This window comes from Lepidochelys olivacea (genome assembly GCF_965140295.1).
Source record: "Lepidochelys olivacea isolate rLepOli2 genome assembly, chromosome: 9".
NCBI lineage: Eukaryota > Metazoa > Chordata > Testudines > Cheloniidae > Lepidochelys > Lepidochelys olivacea.
The window spans coordinates 84,106,998-84,119,487 of NC_140419.1; the positions used below are offsets into that span (position 1 = coordinate 84,106,998).

The following is a 12,490-nucleotide window of genomic DNA, read 5'->3' on the forward strand; positions in this document are numbered from 1 at the left end:
TCTAGATAAGACCAAAGATTGTGTGCATGAATAATAACACCAGTGGCAAGGAATATAATTATGCAAGGTAGCAGACCAATCAAAGGCAGCCATGAAGAGACAGACTTAGATGATAATCAACAGATTAAACATTACAGCATGTGTGTGACAGATAGGCAATGTCATTTCCTTAGTATGCCTGAGTTTCTAGGGGAGTCAGCCCCAAAGAGCTTTTAGGTGACATTTGTCACCTAAGTTAAAATGTGGGGCCCATCAACTAAGACAGAGTCACATTAATGTTTGTAAATTTCAGCAGAGCCCCCTCTCCCCCATTCACCCCTTGCATGAACATCTTCATTAGGTTTTTAAAAAATAATGATTCCTTTTTTTTCTTGGTGTCAAGAGGGCTGGCCTAGTAGCCGTTAGAGACATAGAGAGGTTCTCTCTCTAGGCACAGAATTACTAAAATGTTCCTTCAGCCACTGAATAATGAAAGATTTATCCGGTATTCTTGTACATAGTGATTTGGTATCAGACATTTGCATAACTTTGAACACTCCTCTCAGGGGAATACAATCATTCGTTCATGTCCCAGATGAAGCTTCTGAGTGTAACTCATTTTCCCTCTTGCCTTAGGAATTAAAGCAGGACATATCTAGCTTTCGCTATGAAGTCCTTGACCTCTTGGGAAACAGGAAACCCCAGAGGAGAAGTTATTCTACTAGCAGCACAGAGGTCTCCCAAAAGGATGAAAACAACGAGGATAGTTCTGGAGAAAAAGCTAAAGCCAAGAGTGTTTCTTTCAATATAGCCAACAAGAAAAAAGATTTCAATGTGTCCGCTCTGATTAAAACTATGTCGGGGATCGAAATTGTGGAAGAGAAGCCAAAAAGCAACGGAATAAATAAGCGCTCTTTCGTCCGAAATGGGAATAGGGTTCAGAGGCTTTCGAGCTCCAAGAAAGAGTCTTTCAAGAGGCTGGGTCTCCTATTCTCTAAGATGAATGGCCATGTGCCTGAACCAAATTCAGAGCCTATGTACACTATTTCAGACGGAGTTATTCAGCCGCATTACATGTGGCAAGACATGAAATATTCTCAGATCGAAAAAGAGAGAGAAGAGAACTGTTCCAAAAGTGAAATTAACCTCAATGAGGTGGACTACAGTGGGAACATGAGACTTACAGGACAGAGCAAGGAATGCCCTATGGTTTGTACCAGCTCTCTTCACTGTGCTTCCAATATTTGCTCCTCTAATTCCAAACTTATAGACTCCACCGAGGATGTGTTTGACTCATGGGGAGAGACCTGTGACTTGCTTATAAACCAGTGGAAAGATGGGCAGGAAGATCATATTACAACTCGGCTATAAGTAAAGCTATTAAACACCTGCTATAGAACGTAGCTAAATATTTGTAATTGTTTGCTATCACCGATGATTCAGAGTCAGGATTCCCTTTCGGTCCCTAGCATCGGGTGTAGAACTCTAGTTATGTTAGCCTGTTTTATAGCCACCTTTACCACATTTTTTTATTTGCTTTTTTTACACTCACTGATGCTGAACTATTTACCAGTTTGGGCCCATTTTAAGGATGTTCAATACTTAGCAGCAGAGGGCAGACTGATGTTCCCTACCAATTGCTATGCTTAGCCTGTGTGCGCTTACTGTAAATCCCAAGGTTCTTTTATTGATGCAGATCGAAGCTTCAGCTCCCATAAACCTCAGACGTTTTGGTGGCAGAGTAAAAGACCTGTACAGTTTCTTTCCTAATCCAAACTATCTGGTTGTTCACTGGATGTCAGTCAGATATTACCCCCTGATTCAATGGGTGCAGGGATTGGGTGGGAGACAGAAGAAGGATCATAGTGGGCCAGGCCTTTGAGGGTTGCTGCTCTTCCTGCAGGGATGGGAGGTGGGGAGGAGATCAGGAGTCAAATGGGCCCGGGGAGGGGTCAGGAATGGGGGAGGTCAAAGAGGGCCCAGGCCTAGGGGGTTGTTTCCGTCTCCATGGGGACTAGGGGCCTTTGCCCTGTATGCAGTCTGGGGACTGGTCCAGCCTCTCCTTGAACTCCAGCCCGCTGCTGGTGGGAGCGGTATCCCTGACCCAGTCACCTTGGGCGTCATCCAAAGTGAGATCTGGATTTGGCCAGGGTGGGTGAGTCACTCCCTGTACTATCAATGGCAGGCACAAAATCCGAATGGTTCTGTGAACCTGTGGACCAGATCACACCACCCCCGACTCAAATTTGTCCCATTCGCCCCTCCATTACAAAGGACGAGCAGCAGGGCCAAACCTGAGATGGGGGCCCTGAAAAACTGCACTCAGTGCATCCCAGTTCATCTGGGCCTGATTTCCGTGAGTGCAGTTGAACCCATGGACCCCTGCTCAAGCCACTCCTGCTGTATGTTGCACATTCTCCTCAATTCACTGGTCCATGGTACCAGCTAATGAAAAGTAGCTTAACTGGAGACTAAGAGACAAACTGGTTTCCAGTTATAACTGGCCTTTTTCTTTTTTAAGCAATACAGCCTCTGATTATTTCATTTGTGTGTGTTTTTAAGGTTGTACATTATAGTCTCAATGTAAACTATTTCTGAAATGAGAGAAGTTTATCAGCCAGTTACTATCACCTGTTAAGTTATGTGCTCTGCTTATAGTTATCTCATTTTTCATTTATCGGCTACATTTATTTAGTAATCCACTGGCCCTCTCATTAGAAGTAGAGTTACGTACTCCTTTTACACTGAAAGAGAAATTGACGGACTGGCATAGTTATAGGGCTCTGCATAAAGATGGGACTGAACCACAATCGAGGATCCAAACATCCCTGCCTGTGTTTGAACTACAACCCGCCGTCTGAATTTTACAAATGGCTCCTTTGTCTTTGTAATGGATTGCACCAAAGCCCCACATCTGAGCCACCCTGAATCTCTTGCTGTTTGAAATTCAGATCTGAATTTTGTGTCTTGAGCCCATCTCTAGTGCTGCCTTACGTTTTTTGTTGTCTACAGATTTTTCAGTCCTGGATGGTACAATGTTTTAGGCAGAAAACTGATCTCCTGCTGTGCTATCAAGCTCTAAGAAAGAACATCTTCCTTGGTTTCATTAATTGCATTCCTTAAAACCAGGCTAAGCAATACCAGCTTGAACTTTGCCCATGCAATTTCTATTCTAGATGAACCAAAATGGAACACGGCCGTATCTATCCCTTGTTATTTGTTTCCAGTAGTGCCACCGTGTGCTAGGCACTGTATAAGCATAAAGGATGGTACTGTCCCCGGCCCAAACAGCTTCACAGTCTTAAGGAGACACACAGACAAAGGGGAAGGGATGTAATACAACCTACAGTTGATGAAGGTGGTGATTCTGATAACGCAGTGCTTGATAACAGAACTTACTTGGTTGTTGCTGCTGAGATATGTAGTCTAGCACCAATCACCTCTCTCCCTTGCCATTATCAGTCAGTAGCTTTCTTATAGGAATCATGGTGGAAGTAGACCTTCAGAAGGGTATTAAGTGATTTGCTTAAATCAGGGCCTGAATGTGCAGCGGGTAGTGGCTCAAGAAGGGTGCTCAGTAGAGCACATGGGGCAGCATGTATTCTCCCCAGGAGAAAGACAGACAGATTAAGTGGCACCCATGATTTGATGCACAGATTTCCTTAAAAGAAAGCTACCCTGGTTAGCTCAGGGCAGTGATCTTCAGGGTTCTGATCCTATGAGGTGTTAAGCTAGCTCAGTTCCTGCTGAAGGGAATGGAATTGAGACTTCCAGGATCAGGTCCTAAGAGCACATGGCTGTGGATTGTGTTTGGAGAAGGATTTACTGTAATAACACTGGAAACGTCTGAGCCTGCTGTTGGGTGACACACATTTTTTATGAAAAGTGGCTGGAGCTCCAGGGACTCCCTGTTACTAGCTCCTTTCCTGTTTTAACATTGGAAGAGGAGCTCAAACATCAAAGCATGACACATTTTGCCTGATTATTAAATACCAGTTTCTCTGCCAGTAGGAAAGCTGTTATGGCAGATGGTTCATTTGGGCACCCATATGTTACAAATGAGGTCACATCTCAATCTGGAGGAGCCGAAACCAAAAATCTGAGCTCCTAGACCCAAGAGCTTTCAGGAAATTACAGATGTAGATCTGAAATTCGCAGCTAGCCTCTATCGCTATTATGGGCCAAAACAAAACCTTGGGTCTCAGCACGCAAGCCTTCTGGAGAGTTTCAATGCAACTCAGTCTGGACTTTGTGGCTCTAAGCCAGCTCTGGTTTTCAGCAAGATGAGCCACTGGTGTAGAGGCCCTGATTGCAAATTCCATTGGCCATGCTACTTGAACCCTATGCAATAATTCAGCCCTAAATATTTAAGCCTGTCCTGCAGTTTAGTCAAGTTGAAAAGTACTTTTCACCATCAGCTCAACAGCTTTCAGGCTCTCATGCTTACAAGGTGGTTTGAATTATCTTTGACCCTACATTTTCTCTTCTTGTGAGGGGGAACAAAGCACTGACATGGTATTGCACAACGAAAATGTGCAAATTCCCAGGCTGAGAGGGAGGTTGCTGCTCATTCATTAACAAATCCAGCCTCCCTTCATACTCCCACCCTAAAGCCAGCTATGCACCAGGATGGTATTCAGGGTGGATTGAAGGGAATAATGAAAGGAGCATCCCCACACCCCAGAACCAGCACCTTCTGAAAATTTACAAACCAAGCTGACCGAGCATTTGTCTAGGAATGCAAGCATTTGAAAGAGCAGTTAGCTGGAGGCAGAGATGTCTGAAATCACTTCATGCTTCACCTACCCACTTTGTAGTTTATGAATCTTACTCTGAACAGGGCTGGCCAGCCATAGTGCTGTTCCCTGGCTAGCAAGAAAGAATAAAAATCACTACTGGGATGGCAATGCAGATTAATGCTCAAATAAATTGGTTAGTCTCTAAGGTGCCACAAGTACTCCTTTTCTTTTTGCGAATACAGACTAACACGGCTGTTACTCTGAAACCTGTCAAAAAAATGCAGATTCTATCAGCTGAGCTCAAGGAGACCAGGCTACAATCAGGGTTCATGGCTCTCTGAGTGTGAAAGGGGTTTTACTTCCATCAGGACAGTGAGCACACTGCTATTGGCCGTGATTCCAGCCTGTTGTTCAACTGCAGCATTCTTGTGTCAGCCAGTTCACACATCAAACAATGCTAGTTACCACTCTGTAGCAGTGCATAAACAGAATGCAATAGTGACTTCTGGCAACACAAACCCCATCCGTGAAACCAGCATTAGACGTTTTGCCTTGCTGTGCCTACAGATAGGAACCGATGCATTTTAACATAACAAGAGAGTGCTGTACACAAAGATCTATGGTAAAGTTACATTGAGGGTGAGAGCTATGTTGCGCCACCATGGCCAGGTCTTCTGGGGATTTGTTTTGTGGCTTAGGTATTTTTCACTCCCTAACTGAGAGCTAATTACATCAAGCCTTTCTATTGAACACAACTCTTTTATTACAAAGAACCACCCTATATAAAGAATAAAGCACCCTACTGGGCATTTACAAAACTTTCACACTGCTCCTACCTGCCAGCCAAAGCAAAAGGCCCAGCTTCTCTTCAGTGATGGCAGTAGGACCCCTTGGAGTTAGTTGTACTAAAGCCAGTTTTAAAAAGCCAACTACTTTTTATGGTAAGTTTCCTGAGGAAAAAATCTTTTCTTCAATAAAAACCAAAAGTGAAAACTGGTAAAAGAATGTTATTTTCTTATGAAAAAATTGTTTTTGGTAAAAAAAAAATTGAGTCAAAGAAGCCAAAACCATTGACCAAAATGAAGATTTTTCCATTTAAATTTTTTGGTTTGGTTGAAAAGACATTTTAGAGTTTAAACATTCATTGAAACATTTTTCGTTCCCTAGATTGCCCATGGGTGTGGCTGAGGGTAAAATTTAGAATTTCCTTGGAAAGTTGTAGTAGGGGGTAGATCTTTTTTCACGCATCGGTTCTGCACTCACAGCTCTGGTTGACCTTTATTCTTTGTGTTTCAACACTAACGCTCAATATGTGCAAAGAAACTCAAAGTTAAGAATATTTACTTTATTATTTTCCCCCTTTTTTGAAGATCTTTAGCTATTGCTCCTAAATTACACATCTCCCAACTCTTCAAAGAGACACTCTCAAAAAGGAACCAATGATCACAAAAGCACACAATTACATTTAACATGTAGTATAAGTAAAACTGAGGTATTTATATTGAGGTCAGAGATTAAGGAACCCATTTCAGAAACAGGAAATTAAGTAAAGACACCTTTGCAGACTTCTATTTAGATAGTTCTATTTTTAAATTAATTCAACACATCAGTAGATATACAAATACTTGACTATTTACATAAGTGATCTCTACAGAGGAAGCATATCTAGTGGTTAGAGCATAGGACCAGGAGTCATGAAACCTGGGTTCTATTCCCACCTCTGCTACTGATTCACTAGGTGACCTTGGGCAAGTCACTTAACTTCTTTATGCCTCAGTTTCCCCATCTGTAAAATAGGGATAATATATCTACCTACCTCGCAGGGGAGAGGGGCTGTGAGTCTTAATTATTTAATGTTTGTAAGCACTTTTGAGATCCTCAGATTAAAGGCGCTATATACAGTAAGCAGACAATGTTAGTAAAATATTTTCATTTATTTTCTTACAACTAATTCAGGTAAGGTTTTATCTGTCAACTGTGACAGTTTTCCACAAACAAAAAATAGTGTGCTTTTCAGACAGGAGGCTTTAGGAAATGTCTGCAGTTGACAGGTACCAAGAGCAGGGTCACCTAGTAGCCTAAACTCTGAACATCCTTGCTTTCATGGGATTACGTCTCACCTTTAATGTTACTTTATTGTACTTATTTGTGTTCCACATTCTTTTTCTAATGGTATGCGATGTAATATATTTTTAGCAGAAATAGAAAGAAATGTAAATATTAAGACTTGTAATATTTAAATAAATGATATATAATTAGTGTATAAATAAAACCTTACATTTTAAAGAGATTAAAATTGGTTAATGCACTAGACACGTAACAAGAGGGCTTCCTGTACAGTCTAGCATTACTACATGTACACATGGCAAGCAATCTGAACAGGAATAGGTTAATTTTTACCATATATAATTAACCCCATAGAGTGAATGGTCTTATGCATTACCCATTGCTGGCAATGGGAGCTGTGTCTGAAAACCACTATTACTGACATGGAGTTAACATAATCAATAGGGATACGTATGGTAGCACACAGGAAAAGGGAATGCTCATGTAGTATGGGAATTGTGTAACCACCGTACAATTACACTTTACAATTGTATGAGGAGATGTAGCACATCACTATGTGCAAGCAAAAAGTCGTGTAACTCCCATAGAAGTTGTGAGTGAAGCCCCATCCTGATCCTTGTGATATCAATGGCAAACCAATTTATTTCAGCGGGAAGAGATTCAGGTCCTACCCTGCTAGAAATGTTTCCTAGTGTTGTTTATATAACATACATTACACTGAACTCATGTTTTTTCTTCCTTCGCCACTCCCAAATGTGGCCATAGATTTGCATGGGCATAGCTTACATGCGGCTATTTTTATTTGCTTCCCTCTTAGGTCCAAATTCTGCAGTCCTTACTCAGGGAAAAGTTCTAATCTACTTCAAAAGGATTTTAATCTGAGTGCAGACTGTTATGTTCTTGTACCAGATATGGACTAGCTACAGAGCTTGGTTATACACACCAGACATGTTCATCATAAGATCTTTTAATGTTCTTTCAGGTATGGCTGAGTTTAGTTTTAAATAAGGTGTTTACACAGAGAACCACCTAGTGGCTAAACAGTATAATACATCTTAGTATTCCATTACACTCCCCTTTTAAGTTCTACGTGCCTACCATTTACAATATCACACTGATATGTACTGAACTTAAAAGATAGTGTTAAGTGTCTCTTAATTGTACTGGTTTTCTAATTACATGACCCGAACATGAAACAACTTGGTCATCTGGCTGTCCATTAGCTGCAACAACTGGCTGTGGTCAGTCAAGAATCCCTGAGTCATTGTGTTCTTGTTCTGCCATCTGTAGTTTGTTTTGTTGATTGCTCTTTCTGAGAAACAAATTGGAGATGTCAGTGGTTTCTGTTGAACTCTTCACTGTCAGTCTTGATCACAGATAATCGGACTGCTGAATTCCTTTTCTTTATGACAGCTGGAGTTGTCCATCCCTTTTCTCCATCCAATTTTACATAAAGTGTCACCAGGTTTTAGACCCAGTAGTTCTCTGAGAGACGTCTGTGGTAAAAATGTTCATACGCTCTTTTAGCCTTTTTATCTGACTTGGCTACTTTCTTCATGCCTGGCCACTTTGGAGGCAGATTCTTTTCCAAAGTTGGAACAGTAGTTCTGAGTTGTCTTCCCATCAGGAGTTGTGCTGGACTACATCCAGTAGCTGCTATTGGTGTAGATCTGTAACTCAGAAGAACAAGGAACGGATCTTCCTGCTGTAGTGTTTTCTTGGCTGCCTGTATAGCTCTCTCAGCCTCTACTCGCTTGTGGGTATTGCTAGTAATATGATCAAAATCATATTTAATTTGGAAAGACAAATTCTGCTGCAGTTAATTGTGGTCTGTTGTCTGTCACTAGTTGTTCTGGAATACCGAAGTGAGTAAAAGTGCACTTCAGTATCTCGATAACACTGTGACATGTCTTTCAAGTACATTGTTTCTATATCGCTGGAAAAATAGTCCATGACAATCAGGTAACCATGTCCTTTGAATTCACACAAAATCTGCAGCTAGTTTCTTCTAAGGTATCTCTAGAAGAGATGTTTCTACACATATGGTTCAGCATTGTCTCTTAAATTGATTTGTACTAGATCTCCTTTCAAAAGCCCAGTATCATCAATTCCTCTATCCCTTTCTCAGTCTCCTGGCTGCCACTGAAGCTGAAAAGATTGTTGATCTATGATCCTTTGATCACATGCACTCTGAATGCAAGACTTTTGCCTTTGTAAATTGTTTCTGTGATGAACTGGGCCCTGCAGTTCAGAATGTCTCCAGGGCTAGTCACAGCTGTGTCAGATGAATTCAGCTCTGGGAGGGGTTGAAGGTGATTGTAAGTGCTTCTGAGATGAATATGACATCAACTCCTGAGGCAATTTTAAAGTCAATAGTCTTGCCATAAATATTTAGTTTCACTCTACAGGCAGGCTCTCCATCATCACATATGACATCACATCCCAGAACAATGGATCTTGATTGTCTCTAATATGAGCACTCCCTGATTGCTTTGGTGCAGCAAACAGCTGCAAAATGTCCATATTTCATGCATTTATTACATTGTGTGCCTCTGCCTGGACATCTGTCATCTCTTGAGATATTACTTGTTCCACATCTTGTGCATGTACGTTGTATTTTGTCCCTCTTGGCTTGGGTGTTCTCTCTCCTTGCCTCAGGGGTTTTATGATTATAACTTAACACTCCAGTATCTGTTTACAGTTTCTAAACTAGTTTCAGGTTTCTCAAGTTGCTCCTGCCTTTTGTTCTGTTGTTTGACTAATTCTGACTGCTTTGCTATCTGCATAGCCGTGGCTAGGGTTCAGTCTCTCTTTAATTGTATCTGTTGGGAAAGATTTTTTTATGTTAACCCAATAACAAGCTTGTCTCTGATATTTTCATATTTTACATTCCCAGAATCACAGTTTTCAGCCAATGTATGTAATGTTCTTATAAAACATTCAACCTTGCCCCCTGGTTCTTGAATTCTCTGTTGAAAATACTGTCTTTCATGAGCCACATTTCTCTGGGGTATAAAGTACACATCAAACACAGCACCAGAACCCTTTCATAGTCATCTCTGTGACTGTCTTCAGTAAAGTCAAAAGATTTAAAGATATACTCCGTGTAGCATAAATTAAAGAAGATACCTGTACATCTCCAGCTTCTTTGTGGAGCTTGGTAGCCATGCAAAATCTTGCAAAACATTGTTTTCAGACTAATAAACCTTCACAATGGACAAAGCTGAAGTTCTCTGTGGCACTGAAGAGTGGCATGCTCATAAGATCCTGCAACCTTTGTTCCTTCTCTTTCTGTTGTTAGTTTACTTCTGCCACCATGTCATATTCCTGTACCAGATATGGACTAGCTACAGAGCTTGGTTATATATACATTAGATGTGTTCATTAAAGATCCTTCAATGGTCTGCCAAGTATGGCTAAGGTTGGCTTTAAATAAGGTATTTTACACACCGTGTCAGCTAGTGGCTGAATAGTACAATACAGTTTAGCATTCCATTACACTGAATGAGCAGAGGGACTAAGATTTGGCCCATTTCACACTGGGATTGTGCTGTAAATTCTTATGGGGAAGTGAGCAGTGCATTATACCAATGGGCAAATGGCAAAAGACTTAGAATTTGGATTTAGTTGGATAAGTGCCCAGCAGTTTGGATAAGCATTGACTTCTTTGTGGGGCTTCAGACGGAACTGGAAAATTGTGCAAGAACCAGCTATTTTCATGAGGTTACTAATACTTCCTACTTTGGGATGGATTGCAATGCTTTTTGCTTTTCATGCTTTTTCAGCATTTCCAAGAATAGAATCTAGAAGGAAAAATTTTTATATATAATGTTAGCTGGAAAAGGTTGAATGTTGGTGAATTTGGTTCAGTATCAAAATGGTAGCTAATCCCTATCTCATTAGCATTGCCACAAGTGTAAATTTTAGACATTAAGCAGTCTCCATGGCTGATTTCCACATGAATACATTAGTATTTCCACCAGTCCACTAGCATGTTACATTTAAAAACTAGTTTTAGATGGGTTTGGTTAGGCACATGGAAAAACAAGTCTGAACCATTTTTAAAACCCTGGAATTACTAAAAGAAATTGTTTAACAAAAAATGCCTTTGGCCAATTTTGAAATAGACAAGGTATAATTTATGCCTTCCCCTCCTCACAAGAGTGGGTTTCAATGGACATCAAATCTCACCAATATATTGTAGCCTTATGTCATAGAGGGAGGTAGCACAAGTGTAACTGGCATGTTGAAGCAGAATCACCCATAGGGAAGCACCTGTGACTCTCAAATGCATAATGGAGAAATTAATTAGAATCAGTGAGTCTACAGTGAATAATAAACAAACTCAATGATGGAATTTCTAAAATAAAGTGTTACCAAAATAGGCTGTAGCTTACTAAACATGTTAAATGAAACCCAATTACTATAAATCATTTCCCAGAACTAAAACAAGATTTTTTTTTTTGCTTGTGCTAACCATTCAAAACAAGCATTTTTACTCCTTTTATATTATATTATCTGGCTATATTATTCCCTATCCTGTACAAATTAGTTTAAGACTCTTTCCCCTGTTTTAGCCAGTAACATTTGTACAAGGTTAAATCAATTTGTGTTTTTATTCATAATGTGTTTTTCCATAGGTGTGGCTAATGTTCCAAGTCAAATCATGATGCAGAAATGTTTTTAAAAGATAATGTCTTTTATCTAAAGAGGTGTTTGAAATGTGGTGGAAGTGCTGGATCCTTATTTTCAGGATCTTAGTTTTTCTGGAGAATAAAGGACTATCAATCTTCCTTTGATTTTTAAAGGTGTGCAAAGCAAAAGAGAGGAAAAAGAACTAACATGAACTCACTTGTTAGAAACCACCTTGAAAGTGATCTCCAGAAAAACTTCCAGAGATCAATTTCTAGTGAGCAGTTCAGCAGCTATGAAAAAAGAGCACCTCCAACGGTCTTCAGAGACCACTTCTGAATACTTTTTTCCATCACTTTTACTTTCACACTAGTGGCATGAACAGAGCAACAAGATGTGGTTGCTCTCTCTCTCACACACACACAGATGATGCAGAGAACTGTCCCTCCTAACAAAATCAGCTAACAAAACACTGTGATATCTTTAGCCAACAAAATTCAGAGGAGATGCTTTTTGACCATTTAGAGAAAAATTCTTTGTTTTTGAGGTTTGGCTTTTTTTAAGTGTAGCTACTTGGGGGTAGCGTGCAGTTTCATTTAAAAGCTAAGCTGTATTTGTTTATATGATATAGTTTGGGAACTATAGACTGATCTGTTGAAGGGGAAAGGATGGTAAAGGAAGTTTAAGTATTCTATTTTCCTACATAGCAGGCACAAGGGGAATGGGCTTATTTTGCCAAACATTTTTGCAATGTCTTTATCATTCAATTGCATCTTCTCAGAGTTTAATCATAGAAACAGTTTGGAATCTAAACATTTATTTTAATGGTATTTTACTCCAGAGGATTAAAAACAATAGGTGGGGGGGATTTTGTTTTTTTAAACTTTTGGTCAAAATCTTGTTGCCCTTAAGTAGGAATTTTGCCTGCGTAAAATCTAAGCAAGGGCTCAGGATTTAGCCATTAAATAGCAGCCTCCGGGGGGGGGGGGGGGGAGGGGGGGAGAGAAAGAGTTTTACCTACCTATTTTCTGTCAGCAGTGCAAACTCTATCATTTGCAAACACATGTAAAAAT

General features: G+C 40.3%; 1 protein-coding gene across 1 annotated transcript in view; it reads left to right on the forward strand.

Annotated features, from left to right (window-relative positions):
- Positions 1 to 1,856, forward strand: part of TRPC5 (transient receptor potential cation channel subfamily C member 5) — a 137,109-nt gene extending 135,253 nt beyond the window's left edge. The window contains exon 11 of the mRNA XM_084639722.1: positions 616 to 1,856. Coding sequence (XP_084495848.1) covers positions 616 to 1,350 — 735 coding nt within the window. The 3' untranslated portion in view covers positions 1,351 to 1,856. The remainder of the gene's footprint in view (positions 1 to 615) is intronic.
- The last annotated feature ends 10,634 nt before the right edge of the window (positions 1,857 to 12,490 follow it).